The sequence below is a fragment of the Plectropomus leopardus genome, chromosome 22, assembly GCF_008729295.1.
Source record: "Plectropomus leopardus isolate mb chromosome 22, YSFRI_Pleo_2.0, whole genome shotgun sequence".
In the NCBI taxonomy this organism is placed as follows: domain Eukaryota; kingdom Metazoa; phylum Chordata; class Actinopteri; order Perciformes; family Serranidae; genus Plectropomus; species Plectropomus leopardus.
Window position 1 is genome coordinate 23,216,301 of NC_056484.1, and position 18,899 is coordinate 23,235,199.

At 41.1% G+C, this 18,899-nt stretch overlaps 1 protein-coding gene across 6 annotated transcripts in view; it reads right to left on the minus strand.

Moving 5' to 3' along the window:
• Positions 1-18,899, minus strand: part of LOC121961297 (DENN domain-containing protein 5B-like) — a 101,691-nt gene that overhangs the window by 39,738 nt on the left and 43,054 nt on the right. For all 6 annotated transcript variants that reach the window (XM_042511230.1, XM_042511227.1, XM_042511229.1 and 3 more), the window contains 2 exons: positions 16,176-16,285; positions 11,335-12,028 (listed from right to left, as the gene is read on the minus strand). In XM_042511230.1, the coding sequence (XP_042367164.1) occupies positions 11,335-12,028; positions 16,176-16,285 (804 nt within the window). The remainder of the gene's footprint in view (positions 1-11,334; positions 12,029-16,175; positions 16,286-18,899) is intronic.

Consider the following 18,899-nt stretch of genomic DNA (forward strand, 5'->3'; position numbering starts at 1 on the left):
GATACGGCAGCCTGTAGCACTGCAGAAATCCCCGACAGAGACCGGGCCAAAGGATGCTGAAAAACAGGACAGGACATGTCGAGTCATTGTGAAAGTGCTGCTGTGCAGCAGGGACTGATAAACAGACAGCTGCGTCTCACAGGGGAAGCTGTCTGTGGTGAACAGCTGACATGAGGTGTTCTTCACAAGCAGAGGCTTTAGTTCAGCTGCACCCTGATAATGATAATGCTCTGATATCATAAAAGAAGATGACTTTATGGAGGGAAGATTACAAAAAAATCTAAATAAAAGAGGAGAAGTGTCTCATCCCATGACAAATCAAGCCAAGAATCACTAATACTGTGTGAAGACATGGTCAGCTACTAGTCAACTGACCTGAGAAACACACAAACACAACAGCCAAATAGTGGAAAACTAAACACAATAAAAAGCAAAGAATCGATTCAATCAGACAGAGCCCTGGCACTGAAACTGAGGTCATATGCAAAATGAGCATGTGACAGCAAGATGTGTTGCTCTCACCCCGGTATACACTGTGTGATTTGGGGCTGGCTCAAGCCTCCTGAGATTTTTGCAGTCTTGTAAGTTTAGTGCAAGCCACATTGTGCGACATGGATCTGAATAAACTTAGGTACGAAATCAAGTTTGATGTGTGCAGATTGTGCAATGACATCACCTTATGAATTGCAGGCTACGACATACGTCCATCGACGTCAACACGCATGAACAGAGGGTTGTTGTTAGTGTGTTATTCATCTACGCCGCTGCCGTGGTAGAGAAAAATGTTAAATAAATTGAGCCTTTGCTGTAGCAGTGTTTACGTGTGTCAGGAAAAAAAAAGAGAAAAGGAGAAGGAGAATGTGTGGAGAAAAAAGGCAACTTGGCACTCCAGTATTGCAACGAGAGGTCAAAGTAAGTATTAGCATCTATCAGCATTTAGCAGTGTCGCACTGGTCACTGCGTCATTTCATGCTGCATTTCTGTTGGCTGGTTAGTGGACGTGGGTTGTAACAGCTGTCACACAGAGAGATTCTCATCCCAAATATCCAACACTGTCAGATATTTATCCCAGGCTGTCTTTGATTGCATGACCATGACAACAGCCATCCTTGAAGATCTCTCAATGTGCAGCGTAGGACCACTGTTGTAGAGCCATAACCAAAGATATCGCCACATTTCTGCCACGATGGTTATCTTTGGTCTGAGACAGCCCAAAATCACTTAAAGCCGGTCTCTCCCTCCTCTTCTCTAGATTTTTTCCCGACACACATAAACGCCACTACAGTAAAGACTTGATTTGTTTGTTTACATTTTTCTCTACCACTACAGCAGCATACAGTATGCACACAACAAACTTGATGTCGTACACAAGTTTATTCAGATCCATGTTGCACAGTGTGGCTTGTACCAAAGACTGCAAAAATCTCACAGTGTGCAGGGGGCTTGAGGCTCCATCTGCACAATGACATGTCACTAGAACATAATGCTACTTTCCTATGGTACGCGGCACCTGGCATGCACTCATTCCTTGCTTTTCAGACCACTCCTTAATGTAACATTTGGTCAAAGCAGCCAATTAGTACAAGCAAAAGGATTTACTTCTGTTTTGACGCTGGTAGATGTAGGAACAGCGGCACATGCAAACGAAAACTTGATCTTAGTTATTATTAATTATGATGGTCACCCCATTTACAGTTTCTGATGACTGCAGCAAACTTTTATTTTTTACTTTTTACTTTTACATAAATATGTGAGTGTGAGGGTTTTGCTGTGTCGTGCACGCAGCGCAGGCAGAGCTCCCCATGAGTTCTTCTTTTTCCTCAGCTGCAGTTTGTGACTCGCTTGGTGGACAGTTAATCTGTCGATCCATTCACAGCTGATCAGGTCAGATCAATGGATCACTGCGAATCAAATCAAACTTTTAGACCCAGCAGAATGATCACTTAAGTTTCACTTTCACTGTGCGAGACAACTGTGCGAGACAACTGTGTGAGACGTTCTGATGCTCCACCAGTTGTAGAAAAATGAATAACCCAAGGGTATATATACACTTCAATAGTGCTCCTAATGATGGTCCACCGCCAAAAATAGAAAATCTATTTGTGGCCGCAGATATTTTAACAATGGCAGGCAACCACAAATAAATGAATTTGTGGGAAACCTGCATGTATCAGAGTTCAATACTCTCAGCTTTTTTAGCACAAGGCCACATGAGCACTGAGGCCTAGCATGCCCAACTATGCGTTTGCTAAGGACCTTTTATGTAGGCATGCACATTAATATCAGCAAATCATCGGTATCTGCAGATATCGGCTTTAAAATGAAATATTAGTGTCGGCCCAAAATGAACATTTCTGCTGACAGGACAGGCTGACAAAATGACGCCTTAGTTCTGCGACTTAAAATAGTTGAAGTGGCGAAATTTGCCTGTCAGAATGTCAAAGTTACTGTCAGCATTTACATTCACATCTGCCTGCCAGGACAGTAAATTACCTCCACTGATCATCATAGCAGACATTCCTGCACACTTTACCTCCATCCCCCACTGAGCCCTGTGATTGGAGGAGGCACTCGCCTGTCACAGCCAATAATTGTGCAAGGAGGACAGGTGGGCGGGGCTGACGATGCTTCTATCTGTCATGGTGTAATTACTCATTGATTGATTGGGATGAGTGTGGGAACATATGGCCGAGCAGCGTCTCATTAACATCCAGGGAACGTCCTCAGTGTCTCTCCTGAACTGAACTCTTCCATCACCTGCCTGCAGCCAAATGACGCTCCGTGCAGGGTTTTCCCCCTCATTACAAAGCGATAAGGGCTCATTTAGAGAGACGTGTCTCGCATTCAGAGCCCGTGCTGGATGCCAGCGGTGATTCCTGATGAAAACTGATGAAAAAAACAGGGATGTTTTTCAGCTGAGTGAGGGCTGGTTTGAATCGTTTCCCTCCAGGAGCAAGTGTCTTTTACACTGACATTGATGAATAAAACACTGAGACCCATTTTTTATCAAAGGATGACAGGATGAGAGAGGAGCAGGCGTGTAAGTCCACTGAGACTGTTTCTGTTAACATTTTTAATACGACTGCCTCAAATCGCCCCAAATGTAGTAGACATGCAGTCTTAATTCATGACATAAAAGTTAAAAGTTGAAATGCCTGACCTGTTTTTTAAATGTTGACATTTTGGTGCTATCACTGCTGAGCTTGTCATTCCTCTGTCCAAATGTCGGGGCCTTTTTTCTAGCTATTTACATTTGATGCTAAGCACCCAGGCAGACAGGAACAATGCCAAAGTTTTGACAAAATGGCCAAACCCTGTCTGTATCAGTCCCTCAGATAATGCTGACCCAAAAAGATGACGTTGACCAAGTTACAAAATCCACAATGACTAAAACAGACGTACATTAGCAGATGGCTAAACTGGAAGTTAGCTGCTTGACAGGTAGAAGTCCCTCTTAACTCCACCTATATATACTATACACAGACACTAAGAGCAGTATCAATCTTACTAGCTTACTCACACAAAGAAAGTAAAGTACGAGTCACGTCTTAACCCTATAACACCAAGGTTTCCCACACACATTTATTTGTGGCAGCCTGCCACGATTAAAACATCTGCCACAAAATAGATCTTCGATTTTTAAAGCTGGACCTATTCCTAGGAACACTGTTGGAATAGTTATATCATTTTCTTATGTATAGCACTACATTGTCGAAGCACACTCTGGGCACAGACGGAGCAGCAGAACATCAGGCACAGTGAAAGTGAAACTTAACTCTTACAAATTTAGAAAGGGGACAAAGTATGATACAAAGGGAGACACATTTGAGCGAACTACATAAAAAACAAAAGTTTGATGCCATTTTGACTTAGCATTTAAATAACAGAGTGGCTTTCATAGTAATTAAATACAACTAATATAAACTTTTCATCTGCATATGCCACAGTTCCTGCCATAACTTGCTAGGTCTAAAAGTCTGCAATCTACAGAAGCTGCTGCTCTCATCCATGTTGTGGCAAAACACTTCTGAAAACTGTTCTAAAATGAACTCGAACTTAGATCTAATTTAACTATTCTTGCAAGCTTTCTTCAATAATGGCGGTTGATGTGGTAGCTTCTGCCAAGGAACACTGGAGATGAGCAAACAACAAACTTAAGCCAATCCCAGGATTAGACTAAAATAACATTTCCCAAATCTTTACTTACAGTATATACTCTTATGGAGATTCTGGGGTCTCACTACCCTTTTCTGGGGACCCAGCAGTCTCCTCCTTCTTATGCTCTCATCTTCTGGCTCTGATTTAAACAGTGTCAGCTTTCACTGGGGTTCTGGGTACTTTTCCACACCCCTGACCTGTCTCTCCTGTGACACCATTATTTCAAAGACCTTTAATTCTGTATTTTTAAAAATGATGCAACTCAGTTTTATTATAATATCACACACAGGTTATAAACTGGGTATACATACTGGTTAAATGTTTACCTTGTTTCAAACTATGGCATAATAGACCACACAGCAGATAAACACAGGATTAAGATTTAATTTACTTATGTGAAAACCATATTCAGCTATTGAAAAGAGTGCATGTGTGTTGGTCAACTTTTCACCTCTCCTTGTGTGTGATTGTTCAACTTTTCACCTCTTCTCACACAACGAAGATGCAGCTGGTCAAGTCCTTATGCCAAAAAGTTATTATGACCTTGTATCTTATCGTGCACCTGATCATTATACCTTTGTTTTGCATTCTTAAATTGTTATGCTATCTTTCTTATCTTGCAGCTGCTTCTTTTGTTCTTTTTCCCAGGCTGCTGGATTTTTCACACATTTTTTCAAACAGTTCTCTTAATTTTATCACTATAGTACCTCCAACTGTTGTCGAGGGTACAAAGAACTCACAAAGCGTTTAGCCTATTTATAAAATTATCTTTCATTGCTTAAGGCAGGTACTTCTTCAAATGAACATATTCCAAATGATTTTTAGTAAAACGCTGACTTTTCACAGTTCCAAATCAGTTATCAACAGCAGTGTCGCACTTGTACTGTACATCCCATGAGTCCTGAAGCTGCCCTCTAATCTCACTCCGTGGCCAAATCACTCGCTCTGAGCTGCAGTACAGTGCAGAGCCATACAGTCAGCCAATCAGATTAACAAGTCTAATCCTCAGCCCATTTGGTGTCATTACAAGCTTCTGGTGCAGAGACAGACTGTCTCACAATGTGGTGGAAGGACCGAAGAATCAACCCCAGTGCTCGATTAGGGTGGATGAGTAGGAGTATGTAGAATGGGGTCAGGGGAAGTACCAGAAGTAAACAAGCTGCCATAACAGCAGTGACATCTCTCTGCAGTACACGTCTTAGAATGCAAGCGGTTCTTTGTTTAGTTTAGTCTTTAATGTCCTCAAGGGCAATTTGGTCTACAACAGTCGTCAGCACCAGTAGAGGTGTACACTTTCTTCTTCTTTCTTTACTTTCTATGTAATGTTAATTTTGACAGCATTGTCTAGGAGTGAGGAGAGAGCCTGTGCAGGTCTCAGCTGCTCCAACACATCAACTTTGAGAAAAAGCTGGTCGGTCTTCAGGTTTCCCTTTTTAAATAATGAACACATGATACCGCCACCTGCTGGTATGGAGAGTTATGTCCTCGCAATAAAGCACAGAACATACGTGCTAGTTGGTAGCTGGCTATAGTGCTTACAATGTGCTCTAGCACAAATTTTGGGTAAGACACAGACAATGTGAGAAAATGCAACAGTCGGCCTTCATCACCACTGGTTCTTCAGTGTTGGTTGATGAATCTGTGCCTGAAGAGACAGTCTAGGGACTGCGATTGTCCCACATAATGAATTAACTCAATCAGCTAACTGTGGCATCATTGTGAAAAATTGTCATTTGTTTTAACTAGGACAACTAAATGACCTGAAAGTTAACACATTTGGCCAGCATCACAAACAGAACACATACAATGGTGTCTTGTGTTTCTGTTTAAATAGTGATCCCCAGCACGAAAGACATGTAGGTGTCCTCAGAAAAGCCTACAAATTTGTTTAAAACTATTTTAAATTCATACTCATTTGTGTTTATTATCCTACAACGGAGGAATAGGGCCATTTTAAAGGAAAAAAAGTTAGACTTCGAGAATAAAGTCAGAATATTACAAAAAAAAATTTGGAATATGATAAGAAAAAAGTAGTAATAATACAAGAATAAAATTGCAATATTACAAGAATAAAGTCGTAATTTTACAGGAAAAAAGTCGTAATTTTACAGGAAAAAAGTCGTAATGTTATCAGAAAAAGGTTGTAATATTACGAGAATAAAGTTGTAATTTTACGACCTGGTTGCCAAAGAGGCTGCCCGTTAGGGCTGGGTATTGTCAAGAACCTCACAATTCAATTCAATTTAGATTCTTTGGGTCACGATTCGATTCAGTTTCGATTCGATTCAATATTGATCCAGTTGCTTCAATATCAATTCAGTTATGTGTGTTGATGTCAGAGATATACAGATAATACATTAGCATACTCGCTGATATGTGTTCAATATAGTGTGCATTATCTATATTGATTTTTAAAAAAACTGACACCAAAACTTATTTTACCATTACATTATTCTTTATTAAATAAAAATTAAAACTAAAATAAATTTAAAGTACAGAAAAGTGCACTTTTTGGCGTGAGCCGAACTTAACAAAAGTGATAAACATTTATGCAGGATTTGTTAACCGGAATTTGTGTGTGATCCACAGCAGGTTGCAAAAAATCTGCGTGATGTCGGCTCAAACGGTTACGTAGGTTCACTGTATTGTTGCAGTGTTTTAAAAAGGAAAGAGAAAGAGAGAGAGAAAGAGACAGTTCTTATAAAACTGGGGCGGCACAGTGGCTTTGTGGTTAGCACTGTTGCCTCACAGCAAGAGGGTCCCTGGTTCAAATCCCGGTTGGAAAAAAGCGAAACTTAAATCTTCTTTGGCAATAATGTCTACATTAAATTACATCAGTTAGTTAAGTTACTTTAAAAACAACAAACTCTGCTGCAGTCACTGTGGGCAGGCAGCAGCAGACAACTAAGACACCACAAATTGATATGGATGATTTTTTTACAATAGTTACTCTTTGCAAACAGCAGCACCTCTTAAGTCTGCACACTGTAGAGATGTGGTTTTATTTTGGGCTTCTATGTACATGACTCATCCAGCGCTGAAGATAAACAAACAGAGAAAGTGTTACAGAGCGCGCCGCAGCAGACTGGAGGAGTGAAACTGAGAAAGAGTGGGACAGAGGAATGTGCAGAAGGTGAGCTTGGTCTACAGAGGAGTTCAAAAAGCTGCTGCTCTTTCTGTGAGGTCCTACAACAAACCTACTCACTGCAGGTTTGAATAATGGATGAAGGGAAACCTAGACGGAGGAAGATCTGATCACCGTGCATCTCAGATAGCCTCATATATGTAGCCCAAGATTATTTGAGACCAAGTTTTACTGAAATATTACAAAAGAGTTTTTCTTGCCTCAATGTTTGAAAAATAAGCCCATGAAGAAATGAGATCTTCTCATATATCTTGTCTTCTTCATAAGTTTGAGCTGAGTAGATTCTCTTGCTCTGCCAACAAGCTGCTTTGATTGACATGAATAAGAAAGCCTTTTTGGACTCAGCCTTCTGGTCCAAACAGTCCAAAGTATGGAACAGTCTGCCTGCTGATCTCCATACAACATCATCTTTATTTAAGAGCAAATTTAACCCTTTGAAACCTGGAGCAAAATCACTGCTTTCAGACGCCTTTCACAAGTATTTTAACCTTTGCACCCTGAAAAAAATTGGTGCAATTTCTTTAAAAGGCAAAGAGCAAAAAAGAAACATTTCACAAATTGCAAGAAATAAGTAGTGAAAAATGTCTATGGAGAAAAGACAAAAGCTAGGAAAACTACATTTACAATTATCATAATAACATTTTGAAAATTAAGTATTATAATTTTAAGCACTTTTTCAGAGTCATTTCCTTATTTTGTTTACTTTCTGTTTTTTTTAAACAAATTTTCTGGTAATTGTACTTTCTTATACTAATTTCTTGCTAATTTTTGGGTTGTTTCTTCTTTTAATTGATTGCCCTCATCCCATGTTTTTGAAAGAAAGCAAGCTGGTTTGCTCAAGTTTCAGAGGGTTAAAACCTTTTGCTATGCATATTTGTTAGGTACTTTCAACTTTTGTGCAATGTGGCTGCACAAATACAGTTAATCACTTTCTGCTTCTTCAAGAACACAACAGTAACACCTCTTGATGCCTCACTTCAAAGCCAGGTTATATAGACAATAATTGGTCAGTTTACAGAATCTGATCCCCCTCACCCTCATCCCACCATGCCCAGGTAGTACTGATGATGCATTATGACATCATCAAAACTGCATAATGATTATGTCATTAGTTAGCATGACCTCAAGATTACACTGCTTGAAAAACATCTGTGTTCATATGATAACACTGTGAAAACGATCCCTATTTACACGGATCCACAAACACAACAAAAATGCTGTAGTGTGCATGCCATGCCCGAATATGGCAGTGTAACTTTGTAACAGCGCACCACAGAAGAACACCATAGCATGTGTAAAGTGCGGTGGTGACGTCACCATTCTCACAGGATCTCACAGGAGCATTGCCAGTTTACACAGCAACAGAATGGGTGGCATTCTCAAAAGATTACACTCTGGATCCCAGTTTCAAAAATGTGTGTTTTCAGGCCCCCAAAGCACCGTTGACATGTAAATGGCCCCTAAGTCTGGTATAGACCGTATATTGTTACACACTTAATACATATATACATATTATTTTATACATGTTTCCAGGTAATTCTGCCATATCTGGTGTGTGGGAACATTCCCTGAGGTTGCCCATTTAAGTGCAGAGTTTCCCCTCACATTTATTTGTTTGTGGTGGCCCACCATAATTATAAAAACTGTCGCCATTTATTGACTCTGGGCACAGATGGAGCAGCAGAACAGACAGTGAAAGTGAAACCTAACCGTTCATTCTGCTGGGTCTGAATCTTTGCATTCACTTGTCACTACAGCAGCTGCTACTCTTAGCCATCAACCTGATCGGCTCTGACTAGATGAAGAGATCAATTATCCAGCCCTCTGCACATAGATTGTAATTCTGGGGGAAACACTGAATAGTGCATAACTTGAATTTGTAAATATTTCTCCTGTTCTAGCTTTTTTGCACTGGCTCCATGTAAAATCCAGGATTGAATTGAAAATTCTCCTCATCTACAAAGCTCTGAATGGTCAGGCTCTGTTCTGTCTGTCACAGCTCATAGTTCCTTATCTAGATCACTATGCTCTGAAAATGCAGGGTTACTTGTGGTTCCCAAAGTCTCCAAATGTAGGATGGAAGCCAGAGCCTTCAGTTACCACGCTCCTCTTTTATTGAACCATCTTCCAGTTTCGGTCAGGGAGGTAGACATCATCTACACTTTTAAGGGTAGACTTAAGACCTGTCTCTCTGATAAAGCTTATAATTAGGGCTGGCTCAGGTTGCCTGGACCAGCCCCTAGTTAGCCTGACATAGGTTTAATCTGCCAAGGGACTTTCTAAGATACACTGAGCTCCTTTTTCCTTCTCTTGCTCCCTCCATCTAAGGTGTAGCGATGTAATTTCTCTAGATGGCATTACCTTGGCCTCTAGCACATCTGTAAGGAACCTCTGAGTTTTATTTGATCCAGATTTATCTTTTGCCTCCCATATAAAACAACTTCAGGGACTGCTTTCTATCACTTGCGTAAAATTGCAAAAATTAGACATATCCTGTCTTGGAGTTAAGAGGGATTTCTGCCTGTCAGGAGATGCTGAAAAATTAGTACATGCATTTGTCACCTCTAGGCTGGATTACTGTAATTCCCTATTATTCGGTTGCCCCAACAAATCTCTTAGGTCTCTTCAACCGGTGCAGAACGCTGCTGCTCGGGTTCTAAAGGGGACCAAGAAAATGGACCATATTTCTCCTGTTTTAGCTTCTTTGCACTGGCTCCCTGTGAAATCCAGGATTGAATTTAAAATCCTCCTCCTTACTTACAAAGCTCTAAATGATCAGGCTCCATCCTATCTGTCGCAACTCATAGTTCCTTACTTACCCTCAAGATCACTGCGCTCTGAAAATGCAGGATTACTTGTGGTTCCCAAAGTTTCCAAAAGTAAGACAGGAACCAGAGCCTTCAGCTTCTGCGCTCCTCTCCTATGAAACCATCTTCCAGCTTCGGTCAGGTAGACTTAAGACCTTCCTCTTTGATAAAGCTTATAATTAGGGCTGGCTCAGGTTGCCTGGAAGAGGGATCCCTCATCATCCTCTACTACTCTTCCTGAGGTTTCTTCCTTTTTTTTCCCGTTACAGGGGTTCTTTTTTCAGGAGTTTTTCCTTGGGTGATGTGAGGGTCTAAGGGCAGAGGGATGTCGTACACTGTAAAGCCCTCTAGGGGCAAACCATGTTTTGCGATAATGGGCTCTATAAATAAAATTGACTTGACTGGACTCCATCTGCGAATGCTCATGTTTATTTACTGCATTACACTAACTCGGTTGCCTCTCCGGAGCATTTGTGCTCCCTTGTTTCCTAGTTTTCCTGGATCCTGGCCGCAATCTTGGCTGAGCCTGATCGTGGTGATGGCTGTGCTAATGCTATGATCCTGTTTTTGACTGTGCATGTGCTGTGGCTGCACTGATGTTTTACCTCCGGTTCGCCTTGATCGGGGTCTTGGTTTTGCTATTGCTGTGGTCCCGTCTGAAGCTGCGCATGTGTCGTGGGTCTTGGTTGCACAGATGCCATGATCCTGCTTGATATGACCTTCTACTACCATTATTATGAGTCATGCCTCCACTATCAATATACGCATGAGACAATTAACAACACCTACAATATTTGCATGTAGCATCACATGCTATCATAGATTGCATTTAGTAATTTTACACCTATCACTATTTTTACATGACATGCTTTTGTTACCATTATTGCTGTTGCATCTCTCCCCCTCTCTTCCTCTCTCTCTTTCTCTTTCCTTTTTGTCATTATCTTCGTTAAATTGTTATTTACAACATCTATTGCCTTCTGTCCTTCCTGGAAGAGGGATCCCTCCTCAATCGCTCTTCCTGACCTGCCCCCCCACCCCCCCCCACTACAGTTTTTCCTTAGACAATGTGAGGGTCAAAGGGCAGAGGGATGCCATATGCTGTTTTTATAATGGGCTTTATAAATAAAACTGACTTGAATTGACAAAGTGTGTGTACAAAAAAGTTTGACAATTCTAAGAAAAAGTCTGACTGGGTATGATCTTGACTTAATTTTTCCTTACCCTGTGAGTACAGCAGGATCTGCATCTCCAGCAGGGTGCAGGTGAACACCTGGACCAGGTTCTCCACTCCCAGCAGACTGAAGGCCTCCGCCAGGGGGAAGTCGGCTAGCTGCAGCTCCCCCAGCCCAGGCCTCTGACACACAATAGGCTCGTACACTCCGTGGAATTTGAGCGATCGTCCCGGAGCAGGGAGCGGCACCTCGTACAGGATGTTGTGAACGTAGCTCTCCAGCGGCAGCGGGGGCGCAGTGGCTGCAGTAACAGCCCTGTGTAGCTGTGACAGGAAGCGGCGACAGGCGTGCATGAAGGGCATGGGCGTGATCAGACACAGGGCCTTGGACACGTAGAGGGTGTCCCGCGATGAGTCGTAGCCAACGGCTCTGCGAGATGAAGATGAGGAGGATGAAGACGTGGGGGAGTCAGCATCGTCTAAACTGCTTGCCAAGGAGTCCATGCTGGAGGAAGAGGAGGAGGAAGAGGAGGGAGGGGTGTTGGCAGTGGCGCTCTCTGCATTGTGCATCTGGTAGAGGGTCTGCATGGCAGAGCAGATCTGTGGGCTGGTCACCTCCTCGAAGAAGGTGTGGACGAAGCCGTAGGTCCGAGAGCCGTCCTCCTTGGTAATGATGAAGGAGTGGAACTGTGGATCCCGCTGGTCTGCCTGCGTCCTGAACGACAGGCCTTTGGGCATACACAGCTGCAGAGAGAGGCAGGAGCGGGGGTCAGTCAATGCTGCAACACACACAACTTTCAATTCTACTTAAAACACCAGGTGTTTTTGCAACTTAAGTGTAAAGGATTGGGATGTTTATTATAACTTCAGTAATATCAGCTGCTGTTCGACACACTGCCCCTTGGGATTACCCGACAAAAGTATCACATCAGTTGTGCACAGGCCTACAGACAGAGCTTGGAAATAATGGCATCCAGTCAGGAAATAAAATCTTTGGGATGCAGTCAGGATGAAAGGACATGGTAAACTCACTATCAGCATGCTGTGGACGCTCAATGTTGTTTCCCTAATAATGCTACAATGTGAACAACTAATCTGTGTTGACATTGGCTGGAGGAGAGCTAGTTATCGTTAAAAGGTAGCAGGCGGTGGCTGAAACTTACAGCTCACTCAAGTTGCAATGACTTAAATGAGTATTAGGCAAAGGTAAATTATAACATTCTCATGATGTGTTCAAATGTCATTTTGTTACATGACGTTTTGGTGAGACACAAAAGATAGAATAAATGCCATCAATATCAAAATAAACAGCGAAAAACATTGGCACTGGCCCAAACTTCCCAAGTAAGAAAGCTGGTAGCACCAGTGAAAACTTAGTCTACAGCTCAGGGAAATGTGAGGTGCTTTCCTGTATCTGCTGTGGACCACTGCTATATGCCATTCAGAGGCGACTGCAGCGTGGTGCTGCCATGTTCGGGAGAAGTGACCATACGGCCGTCTTGTTGGGGTCATGATGTGTGTATGGTTGATTCATTCCACAACCCAAAAAAAGCCATGAATTACCAGAACCATCTGGAAACATTTACAATTATAAAGCAGCAGCTAGCAATGTAAGAAAATGCAAAAAAAACAATCAGAAATCCTCTTCAATTGTGCTATACCAAGATAATCCAACTGATTCAAGAATACTGTGATTTTTAACTCCTATGAACCACTATTTACAAGTTCAAATGATGATACAGGATAGATATATGTATTTTTTTACCCTTGTTTCCAGGTAATTCTGCCATAACAAGTGTGTGTGGACATGCTCCGAGGTTGCCTGTTCAAGGTTCCCTTCACATTCATTTATTTGTGGCAGCCCACCATAAATACGTGTATTGATTTAATATTTTTAGAGATGGACCGTTCTTTAGGAGCACTATTGGAATATTTATAGTGTGGTTATTCATGTCATCACACTCTTGAAGCGCAGAGAGTACACTGGGCACAGATGGAGCAGTAGAACATCAGACACAGTGAAAGTGAAACTTCACCGTTCATTCTCCTGGGTCTAAAAGTTTGCATTCACTTGCCCCTACAGCAGCTGCTCCTCTCAACCATCAAGCTGATCAACTCTGACTAGATAAACAGATCAATTATTTAGCACCTTGCACATAGATTTTAATTCTGGGAGTGAGTTTGTGATGACTGTGTGTGTGTGTGTGTGTGTGTGTGTGTGTGTGTGTGTGTGTGTGTTTGTGTGTGTATTGCTTTCACAGCCAACGCCACGTAAATTGTTAATATAAACACTCAGCAGCAGCAGTTTACAATAAATCTGACTTATTAGCCTTATGGTGTTTATGAGGCTGCTGAGAGCTGAACAGGAGGTAAAAGCTGCTCTGTGCCAACACACATTCAGATGAGTGAGCACCTACTGCTCTGTAAACACACGTACAACATGCATATGGATGAGCCCCAGTGTCTGCATACAAGAACAAACTCATACATTTACATTCACATGCTTGTTTTTACCCTCATGTTTACATTGAGGGACAATTTATTCAGTTTTCCTACTTTTGAACATTTTATCTTCACAGACAACTAATGAAACAAACACACAGTCATGCCTGGTGACCTGATCGGATTATGCATAAGTCATGTGTCACACTGATCAGTCCTGACAGATGATCTGTCCCCCCACACCCAGTCTGTGTCTGACATTAGTCATCACCACAACCACAGTTTGTATTTGCTTTTGTTGTCGATAAAACAGTAATGTGTTTCACCTCTTAGCTCGGCCGAGATGAGGAAGGTAATGAAATCAAACACAGCGGTGAGAAACGAAATGCTCCAAATCTCTCACAACGTGGCGATGAAATTTGTCAAGCTTTGTGTCAAGTAAGAATCACAGATGAGCCGGGTGCCTTCAGCATCGCTCAGCTGCATTAGTGAGAAGCAACAATGTGACCAAGAGTGATGTGGGAACAAATATACAGCTGACCTTCAGGACTAAGAAATGACCTAATTTTCCTGTTGACTTTGTTCTTGTGAAAAAGGCGTGAGGACAACAGGAGCAGAGAAGGTTCATACTGTTCACAGAGCAGAGCAAGCTAACAATATATATGCCATTTGCATCGAGGTATATTATTCCAGACATACCATTTTATGCCACTGATATAATAATAATAGAAAAGCATAATCCTGGAAGTACACTCTTTCAAAGAAAAATGAACATTGAATAATTAACCCTTAGGTCCCGCTTTAATATTACACACACTCTCGTATCGCTCTCCGCACAAAATTCACATTTTCAAAAATCAAGCTTTAAAAAATATTTAAATAAAAATATTTAAGTTTATTTTAATTTGGTTATTTTTTAACCAACACCAGTCCTAATCATAAATATCAAATATTCATTTATTATCAGAATTTGAACCATTTAAATACCAGTTGTTGTTTTTTGTCATAATGCCACGTTTTCAGATGAAAACAAAAAAAAAAAAAAAACAAAAAGTGAATTAGTTTCAATATAATACATGCAAAGTAGATTGTTTTGATAATGGCAGCCTGGGATATATCAATTATTAGCAGCAACATTGATTGTGACAGTGCACTTAGTGGAAATTGCATGTATTTTCTCCATATGCCAAAAATGACAACATCAGGTGGAAAATAGTAAAAATGACTAATTTCAAGGCAAAAGCCCAGAATGACTCTCAAGTGTGTAAAATGCACCAAACAGTCCCTAAGGGTTAATATTCACACATTCAAAATGGAATATGAATAAATCATATTTTTTAAAAAGTAAGAGAAAGTGTATATAAAATGATAGCACCTGTAAAGAAGTAGCCCAAAGCTACTCAGTTTCAAAATTAAATCAAATTAAGGCCAACAAAAACAAAACCAAGTGATGCCTCTTGCGACTAACACCCCTTTCCCACCAAAATCAGCACATGTATGCAGGGTTTTTAAAAAGGGGAAAACAAGCTAAAAACAGGAATTAGACTCCTTTCACATTGCCATTAGACTGGGGTTGTGTGCACGGCTCTGCAGCACACACGTGTGTGTGTGTGTGTGTGTGTGTGTGTGTGTGTGTGTGTGTTCTGGTGTGTCACGATCGATGTCAAGTAAGGGCCAGAAAAACAGGTTAGAAAAGCAGCATGGAGGCCTGTGAAAAACATATGGTTCATTTTTTATTTCTCTTCCTTATTCGGTCTCTCTCTCAAACTCGGTGCAGAGTAATTAGGAACGATTTTTGATTGCTGACAGCTGTGCCTGAGTGTGTATGTGTGTGTTGGGGATTTTAACAACAACCTGCCACCACAGGAAGTGTGATTACACTACCCCCACCTCGTCATCTCACCTTGCAGCAGCAGGAAGCGCAGCAGCAGCTGGGATGAGAACATTTCAGAGAGGAGGAGAGGATGATGGGAGGAGCAGGTGATGGAGGTATGAAGGAGGAGGGAGAGGGGAAAGAGGGACCGTGTTGGTCACAAGACTGAGAAAGAGACAGAAACGATTTCTGTCAGCCGCCACCCTTGACAGCTCACAATCATCTGAGTGTCGGGTTTCAGACATGGCGCTGCTGCATAATGGCCCGTTTCCATGCCGACGTAAGGTGAGAAGCGGGGCTGAATTATTCAGCAGCGCTGATGCCAGGGCAGGTGGAAAAATAGGTGGTGACCATGAAAGACACACACACAACGTCTGTGTATCCACATGAAGAGCTCCTGCTTGTTCCTCTTGTCAAGGTCACTGGACTAACAGCTTAGCGCCTTCAAAATAAAGTCTCTAAAAATGTGTAGTTTCCAAACAAAGAGGCGTCTCTGCCCTGCCCTGCTCAAGTTAGCCCACTTCACCCTCACTTATCCACTCATTTCTCTCCAAATAACGGAACAATCCACCCACCCATGTTGACAGCATCCTGGTCGAAGGGGTTCCACTCCACGTTCTCTGGGTAACGTGCCAGAACTTTGGACTTGAATGTCCTCTTCAGGGGGCTCTGCTCAAAGTTCTCACCTGGAAAGATAAAGACACAGAGACGAAGACAAGGACAGGTCAGCACCATGACTACCAGTTGGTCATGTCAAGATTAACTCTTTAAAACCTGGTTCGACATCAGTTTTCTTCTGCTGTGTTCAGATGTCACGGTATTTAACCCTTTAAACCTCAGCAAATTGTTTTTTTTTCTTTTGAAAACATGCAGACAAAGGCAAGAAATTTCTCACAAAATGCAAGAAATTTATAACAGGAGATGAAGATAATAACCCGTGGGGGTTTATGTGTGGGGATTGTTAAAATAAAACAGTTGGAAGATGTTCTGAAAAATATATTTATAATCATTCTAATTATAAAATAATAACTATTTAATAATAAAAAATAATAAAATATTAAAAAAAATATTTTACAAGAAAAACATTTTGCACTTTTTTTGGGTCACTTTCTTCTTTGTTTTGTTTTTTTTAACTTTATTTATTTATTCATTTATGTATCTATTTATTTTCTTACTTATTATCCACTTGTTCATTTATTTATTTATTACTTATTTCAGGTATTTCTATACTTTTTTTTTTTTTAAAAAGTATTTTTACTAATTTCTTTCCATGTTCGAGCCATATTTTGTTAAGCTGCTTATTGGCACTCATCGTTTTTTTAAGAAATTAATCAAATTGCCCAGGTTTGTGAAGGTTAACGACCTCTGATACGCATGTTCCTTATCATATTCACATGAAGCTTCATTTTCTGACTTGTTTTCCATGTAGTTTACATGGAAACAAGCCACAGTTTCATTTACTGCTGGGAGACTGTGATAAACATGTTAGGTGTATGTTTCTGTTTGTTGTATATCTGAAAGTTTCTGGTGCAAATAATGAGAGTGTAGTGTTGGACAGGTGGAAGCATGACGCTGTGTACAATCAGCAGTTTGTGCAGAGAGAAGCAGCAGCAGCAGGAGGATGATCGCACTGTGTTCCTGAGAGCCTCTTTGACTGCGTGCACGACATTCCTCTCTGTCAGCAGCTGGACCGCTCTATGTTTCCCCATCCCCCCATCAACACACACACTCCAGTAAAATCAAAGAACCACACGTATGATCAGCTTCTTTAACCCTTTGAAACCTGGAGCATCTGGCACTTTTTTGTGCTGCTTTCAGATGCCCTTACAAGTATTTAAACCTCTGAACGCTGAGCAAATTGCTCGATTTCTTTCACAAACATGGCAACTTAGTAAGAAATGTTCCACAAATTCATAGATTAGGCAAAAAATATCTAGGGAAAAAGAAAAACTATATTTCTATATAAAATATTTAAATTATATGTCTAATTATCAATACATACTTATGATACAAATCTGCTATAAATTTTAAGCACTTTTTCAAAGTTTTTTTTTTTGACATCTAGTGCAGTGGCTGCAATAGAAATCAAGCTGCTAATGTTTTGGACATCCATCAACCTGCTTCTGGGGATGTTCTCACCAGAGGAGAAGTCTCAGAACATCACTCAGTGGAAACGCAGTCGTCTCACAATTGTGTTTCATTTTTAACATTTCAAAAGTATCACTTAAATATTTGCGGAAATCTGTGATGGAAAACCCGCCTTTGCTAGTCTCCGTGGTCATCTCCAGCAGTGATCCATGAGTTAAAGCCATTCTGAATCAAGTCACTTCAATGACTTTATTGATCCCCAGTGGGATAAGTAAACAGATGATGATGAGTCTTGCTCATGGGCACTTCAACAGGGTAAATACTCAAACCTTTTGGCTGATGAAGTGCTGATGGTGCTCTGATACTGGGGTCAATATTTCAGCTCTGTAATGACTCTCTGTGGGCCGTTAAATCTCACACGTTATCCACACACCATTTCATTAGGCCTAAGCGAGCCGAACAGCTACACGGTGCAGACAAACCTTCATCGATTTCAGATAAATGAATGGGCTCCGGAACTGGGAGCACCGATGTACTGACTGCAGTACACCAGTGTGGCCTTTTGATGATTGGAGCGAGGTCAGGAGGTTACTAAAGATGAGCGCAGGTTGAAGGAGGAGGGGCAGGCTGATCGTTTGGAGTGTTTAGTCATTGATCACTGCAAGGTGGCCCCGTCACCGGATCAATCAGGGTTTTGTGTGAAGATATGGCTAATACAATGACTCTCTGCAATTACAGTCAATTCTCAAATAGTAGTCTGGGTGTTAATCTCACCTGCACACGCCTTTATTATACATTTTTATTCCTAATTCTACTTGTTTTTAAGAGTATTTGATCATATTCTAGTAAGATACAACATTCCCCTCATGTTAACCTGTTGTATTGATATATACATCATTATAAATGTTTCTGCCGCACTATTCATGGATGGATGTAAGTAGTGTCACCCACTAGTTTGTGGACTCCCATTTTGAAGCCTCAAGTTTGAAATTTTTGCCTCATCATTTTTGATTTTTGTAACCAGAAGTGACCATTTTTGAACGAGAGGGTGGAGCTGTGGAGGAGCCAGGGGTGGATCTGATTTAGGAACGAGCCTCATAGCTCATCACTCAAAACAGCCCACAATTAATTATACATAACTTGATACAATCACAGAGAATTCACCACTCGTACAGTTGTCATGAATGTTGAAATTAGCTTTATAGATCAAAA